The following is a 6,638-nucleotide window of genomic DNA, read 5'->3' on the forward strand; positions in this document are numbered from 1 at the left end:
TTGGCCTGTATTTGAGCTCTGTTTAATCAGCTGGAGTTGTTTTTGTGGACATAATGAGCAGCGGTACTCCTTACATCGGCAGTAAGATCAGTCTGATCTCTAAAGCTCAGATTCGCTATGAGGGGATATTATACACCATTGACACCGATAACTCGACTGTGGCCCTGGCTAAAGGTGAGTGTCCTGTCCGCAGAGCTCACGAGGCCAATATAGGCACGATTAATGCTAGTTTCCATGCGGTAAACGTAAGATCAGTTTTCAAATGAGTCAAAAAAAAAAAAAAAAAAAGTGAGCCAGTTCTCTTCTTAGATAGTATAGTGTTGAAGTGTCACGTGTTCACAGACGTCATTTAAACCCCTGCTGTTCCGCTGCTGTTTGTAATGAGCTCATCAAAGCAAATTAGTCATGAAACCTAATCGAAGTCATGATCAAAACTTCCTTTTTGTTTAATTGGCTTCATGAAAACCAGTCTGGTTTTATGGTCTTCCAGGATGGATTTAGCTGTGTGTTGTGTGTTTTTTTTTTTCTTCAGCAGGGAAGGGAGAGGGTAAAGTCTGGTTACTGTCCCTTGATCAGATCAGTTTATTCAGCTGTGACATGAACCCATCACACTGATATTAGCTTGTCAATATCTGAGAAATTATATCTTTTATTATTTTCTGTCAGTGAGGTCCTTTGGAACCGAGGGGCGACCGACAGACCGGCCCGTTCCGCCGAGGGATGAGGTCTTCGAGTACATCATCTTCAGGGGAAGTGACATCAAAGATATCACTGTCTGTGAACCTCTGAAGATTCACCATGGTCTTCCTCAGGACCCCGCTATTGTTCAGGTGGGTTTCATATTTAAGTCTCCCTAAGATGTTTCTAAAGGCAGGGCTGTGATTGATGTTGTGTCTCCGTCAGTCGTCTGTGGGGACGTCGTCCGTTCATTACCCTTCTCAGAGCGGCTACAGTCCTTACCGGAGCATGTTGCCCTCCTACAGCCAGCTGGCGGCCAGCTCTCTCTTCAACCAGCAGTACGCCGCGGCTCTGGGCCTCGGTAAGCGGACCGCACTCTGACCGGCTGAGCTGTTGATCCGTGACATGAAGTGACTCTCTGTTGTCTGTCTCTCTGAGGGTCTGGTTTGCATGGCGTTCCTGTGAGGAGAGGCCCGATGGTGGAGCAGGCCGTCCAGACCGTACCTACAGAGAAGAGCACCCAGATGAAGGGATTGAGCGGAGCGCAGCCGCAGGGAGGAGGAGGAGGAGAGATGGGCCGAGCACAGAGAGGAGGAAGAGGAGCCCAGGCCCAGAGAGGAGCTGCCGTCAGCGGTGAGTTACCCGAGTCTGGAAGTCTGGGTTAACTGGGCGTCAAACAAACCCTGAGCTCCCAGTGGATCAACTCAGACATGATTCACTCATGGTTTTTTGCTGGTCTGGTGTCAGTTCCCAGGTTTTCAGAACAAAACCTGCCCAATTGTTTGTAAAAATCGCATTCTGGGGGGTAACGTGTCCCGGGTAGCCCAATTCCACAGGAAAACCACAGACTTTGCAACAATGTATGAAGCCATGCATCCATTTATTTTTATTTTTTATTTTATTTATTCATTTATATGACTTTTACATTTGTGTGAATTTCTATGAGTACTCTCACAGTTTTAAAAGAAGGCCTGTGCAGAGCACATTTAGAGCTTTTTAGAGATGCCAGATGTTTGACCGTGACCACATCCTCTCTTTGCTCTTTAAAGATGGATAGTTTATTTAGTGCAAAATTGTACATCCCTATGGAAATATGATAATACTTTGTAATTGTCATATTTTAAATCTGAATAATTTTGAAATTGTTTATCATAAAGCAACATCTCAGGAAAATTGTATGGGTTTTCAAATCCAAATATGACTTCCTGTTATGAAACCGGACATTTCATACATGTCCACTGTAGAGGACTAAAATCAGTTTTATTATGCTTTTTGGGAGACATAATTAAAGCGGAAATAATCATTATTCTTATGACATTATTATGAAAATCTGGCCAATTATTACTCCTATTATTATTATTTTTTAACATCCTGTCCCAACAGCAACACATTAATATGCACATTTAGATGCTGTGTATAGAAACAAAGTGGTATATCAATATTTTTTTTTTTTTTTTTTTTTTTTTTTTAAATGTTTTATAACATGGTTAAGAATCATCATTAAAGTTTGGTACAAAAAAAAATCCTGAAACCTAAAAATTGATTTATAATCATTGCTTTTTTTTGTCTATTCATGCCTTTTTTTTTTTTTTTTAAGTCTTAGTGTCCTTTACAGAGGTCAATAAAATATGTAATGTTTTTATTTTATAAAATGCTACCCCCCCCCCCCCCTCTTTTTTTTCTTCTCCTTCTCTTCTCCTCTAATGATGTAATGGCATGAAAAAATACTAAATTCACTTTTTTTTTTTTTTTTTTTTTTTTTTTTTTTTTTTTATTGTGGTACTTCCTTCCTGTTTTGTGAGTGATAATAAAGCAGTTGCCAGTGTTCTTCACTTGTCTCTGCACCACTGTAGGTATCTTGATGAGGCTTCTTGAAGGACTCCTTTTGGTAACATTTAGTTTAAAGTTGTAAATTACTTGACCTGCTTTCTAGGATCCCTGGTGCTGCTTGTTAGAATTTGACTAGCCTTAATTTCTTTATTCCTTCCTCTCACTCGTTCATCTTCTGGCTGCGTTTCAGCTGCGCAGCAGGGAGCCTTGAAAGGAGCGGGTCAAGCCAATGACGAGAACAAGCCTCCGACCAGCCGGAGAAGACAGGGTAAAGCCGGACGGGTTTGTTCTTCTGTAGAAATGAGTGCAGCGTCCTTATCCACACCTGAGCTGTCTTACAGGAACCCGACGGTCCAGGAACCGCGGCCGAGGTCAGATCCTCGTAGGAGACGCCAAACCCAGCACCCTGCGGTTCGAGTCCGACTTCGACTTCGAAACGGCAAACGCTCAGTTTAACAAAGACGACCTGGAGAAAGAGATCGAAGACAAGCTCAGCGTTCAAGGTATTTCCCTTCATCTGCTGCGTTTACTTTCTGGAGCGGTTTGTGAGTCTGCGGTGATTCGAGATCTCTGTGCTCCTTCTCCTTCTGTTCAGAACCAAAAGACGGCCCAGAGGAACGGAGCGATAAAGAGCAGGACAAGCCTGACGCTGAAAGAGAGGGCGCTATCGAGGAGGATCCGCTGGGGCCCAAGTGCTTCTACAATAAAGCCAAATGCTTCTTCGATAACATCTCCTCAGAGCTCAAGTCCAGGTAGGAGCCGTCGGTCTCTTCAGCGGGAACGTTTCCTCTGAGTGACCGTCTCTGTCTGTCTCCAGGCGGACCACATGGGCCGAGGAAAGAAAGCTCAACGTGGAGACGTTCGGGGTTCCGGGTCGGTTTCTGAGGGGCCGTGGTTTTCGGGGTAATTTCAGAGGGCGACGAGGCAGAGGGGCCGTGCAGCACCTCGTCCCACAAAGAGTAGGCAGCGGACGGCTGTGAGACCCGACGTGAGTCTGCTTGATTAGGCTCTGACATCCGGCCCCCAGTGGCCCTCGTCACAGATCCCTCTCCATCTCATCCGTTCCTGATAAATCATTATGTTGACTCTGAGTGAATGCCTACTGCTTTAACTGAAGTTGCTTTTTTTTACCTTTTTCCTCCAGATACACTGCCTTCCTCTGGGTCATGGGTGGTTTGGTGTTGTCTATGAGTTTGATTTCCGGTGTGTTCAGTGGTAAATATGACTAGACTGTTCTCCGACTCGCCCTCCGGTGAAAAACGCCTACATTTGATTTTTACTTTTCATTTGATGTTTAAATGGCCTTTTTTCCTTTTTGTTTCATGTATGTAAAGAATCTGGCAACTGTAATATAAATGCACCTTTGAATTGGGAAAGCACTTTTATTTGTTTGTATGGCCAGTTAAACGGCTGTACAGGAAAATCCATTTAGATGGAGTAGATGAACTTCAGCCTATGGTATGTGATCCCCCATACATTCTTATTTATTATTACCCATTTGTTTTGGTGTGTGTGTAAAATTGTAAGGGGATCTTGTCCTTGATTGTGATTGTTAATAAACATAGGAAATGGAAACTCTAGAGTCGGTGGTCTGATTGAGGTGCTGTGGTGGTTGTAGGGATTCTGAGAAGGTTGCATGTATTTGTGAACGCTTAGCTTTAATTCCTTCTACTTCAATAATCTGAGTCTTTAAGATCGCAGAGACAAATGGCTCACCCCAAAAAAATAAAAATTAGCTAATTGTGCTCAGGCTTTTTGAGATGTAGATTCCTTTGTTTCTTCATCAGATTTGGAGAAATGTACTGTCTCTGCGGTGAATGGGTGCCGTCAGAATGAGTCCAAACAGCTGATAAAAACATCACAATAATCCACTCCAGTCCATCAGTTAACCTCTAGAAGCAATGCAAAGTTGATTGTGTTCCAATTGTAAAATGTAATGTTTATTATTAATGTGTCAAATGACACAGTTATACACTGCATTTTGGGAGAGAGGTCTTGTTAATGTTTTGTTCAGGGTAATTAAAGCCACTTTAATGGACTGTCTGACTTTTCCATTTGCTGGCATGAAAGGGTTAGACTCAAAAGGGTTGGGTTATTTAAAGTGTTTATTATTTATTTATTTTTTTAACAAGTTTCTTTCAAGTGTGTGTGTTTTTTTTTTTTTTTTTTTTTTTGAATCCAATTTTTCTTTGTAAAAGGCAAAAAGTTGATCATACTGATTTCGAAGTTAAGAATTCATTAGTTTGAATACATTGATCCAAGAACGATAACATCTTAACCAATCCTTTCCTGATCATAAATCTATGGGTTTAGGTCAAATGCGTCTAAATGGACTGAAACATGCACCGTTTCGGTAGTGACGTGACAAGTGCAAGTGCAACCTTACAGTATTAATATAATAAAATAAAATGTCAATAATAATGCAAAAGTTCCATATTGCAACAAGTCAAATTGGGGAGGACTCATCTGGTTCCCATGGCCTTGTGCCGGTGGCCGTTTAGGGTAGGAGTTCTTTCTTGATGATCTGTCTCTGGGGCTCATCTAGTTGACACGGTATCTGCTGACATTCGGCTGTAGATGTTGATCCACCATCTGCTCTAGGTTTGGACTGGATCCGGGGGACTGCAGTGACCATCTGATCTGGATACGGACTGGATCTGGTGGCTATGGTGACCTGGGAATAAGAAACAAACAGACTAATATTAATGTAGATGCAAGAGTTCCAAGTTGCCACAAAATCAGATTGGAGAGGACTCATCTGGTTTTCGCAGTCTTGCGTCGATGGCCGTCTAGGTGATGGGGTCTTCACTGATGATCTGTCTCTGGGGCTCATCTAGTTGATGTGGTCTCTGCTGATATTCAGGGCTGTAGAGGATGTCTCTGGGTGCTGATGGGCACGGACTAGATCCGGGAGACTGCAGTGACCGTCTGATCTGGATACAGGTGGCTACAGTGATCTCGGAATATGAAGGAAAGATACTAATATTAGCGTAGATGCCATTCTTCTTCTGATGCAATGAGTACATCAGGTGTTATAGGAAGTGTCCCTGGTTCCGGTTGACCTAAATAATGCAGCCTAACAATCCTTTAACGGATTTGGAATAGGAAATGTATTAAGTGTAGGCCAGGTTAAAGAGATGGGTCTTTAATCTAGATTTAAACTGACAGAGTGTGTCTGCCTCCCGAACAGTGTTAGGTAGATTGTTCCAGAGTTTGGGCGCTAAATGTGAAAAAAATCTGCCGCCCGCAGTTGACTTTGATATTCTAGGTACTATCAAATTGCCGGAATTTTGAGAACGTAGCGGACGTGAGGGACTATAATATGATAAGAGCTCGCTCAAGTACTGAGGAGCTAAATGTGGTGTTTTTGGTTGTGGGACAGCAGTTTGCTCCAATTCTGTAGAATGGCCTGTGTACTTTTGATTACAGGATCCGCAATGTTTTCAGAAAATGGTTTTGAAAAGGTATTAAATTGGATATTATTCAGAACTTATTATTTTTGTCCCATTCTAGTGAGCCTTTTTCAGTGTGTGTGTGAGGGGAAAAGCCCACCTTATTTATTTATATGTATGTGTGTGTATATATATATATAATTATACTTAACACACTTTTCATAATATACATTTTTACTAATCATCTGATGAGATTAAAAAAACCACATACGAAACATCAAACATTACACGTTTAATGAATGCATTATTCAAAGACATCACACTCAAAACAGTACATGCTGTGCCACGTAAAATTTCAATTAGAATATATCTGACTATGAATGTAACATTTGTGTTCTTGTGCGCGTGCATGTGTGATGTCATTCTCCCATTGGTTACATCAACACAACATTAACTGTCAGCGCATATAGATTGAGTGCGTTTGACCGCGCACAAAAACCTTTTTATTTTATTTTTTTTAAATGTATTTATTTGGTCTTGTATTAAGTTACAAAAGGAAGTCTCAGACGAGAGCCCGCTTCCTTTGTTGACTTAAAGGAGCCGCTCACGAACATCACCGTGTCTTTGTCCGTCGTTTGCGTGAGAAAAAGCCGTATTGTGTTTGTGAATCTACAGCAGAGTTACGGCCAGCAGCGGCCCAATAGAGCTGAATAGATGATACCAAGACAGACTGGAGGA

At 42.0% G+C, this 6,638-nt stretch overlaps 1 protein-coding gene across 1 annotated transcript; it reads left to right on the top strand.

Annotated features, from left to right (window-relative positions):
- On the top strand, nucleotides 1-4,058 carry lsm14b (LSM family member 14B). The gene is made up of 9 exons (XM_073823710.1): nucleotides 1-174; nucleotides 667-830; nucleotides 904-1,033; nucleotides 1,117-1,311; nucleotides 2,699-2,776; nucleotides 2,850-3,011; nucleotides 3,104-3,260; nucleotides 3,326-3,496; nucleotides 3,653-4,058. The coding sequence occupies exons 1-8, from the start codon at nucleotides 54-56 to the stop codon at nucleotides 3,486-3,488; spliced, it is 1,170 nt and encodes a 389-aa protein (XP_073679811.1). The 5' UTR covers nucleotides 1-53; the 3' UTR covers nucleotides 3,489-3,496; nucleotides 3,653-4,058.
- The last annotated feature ends 2,580 nt before the right edge of the window (nucleotides 4,059-6,638 follow it).

This window comes from Garra rufa, chromosome 18, assembly GCF_049309525.1.
Source record: "Garra rufa chromosome 18, GarRuf1.0, whole genome shotgun sequence".
Taxonomy (NCBI): Eukaryota; Metazoa; Chordata; class Actinopteri; order Cypriniformes; family Cyprinidae; genus Garra; species Garra rufa.

What these genes read in the sequence shown, in the direction of transcription:
- lsm14b (XM_073823710.1), top strand. Translation starts at nt 54, where the DNA reads ATGAGCAGCGGTACTCCTTACATCGGCAGTAAGATCAGTCTGATCTCT. An exon ending in GACCAGCCGGAGAAGACAGG is followed by an intron (nt 2,777 to 2,849) that starts GTAAAGCCGGAC and finishes GCTGTCTTACAG; the next exon opens with GAACCCGACGGTCCAGGAAC. An exon ending in TCCTCAGAGCTCAAGTCCAG is followed by an intron (nt 3,261 to 3,325) that starts GTAGGAGCCGTC and finishes GTCTGTCTCCAG; the next exon opens with GCGGACCACATGGGCCGAGG.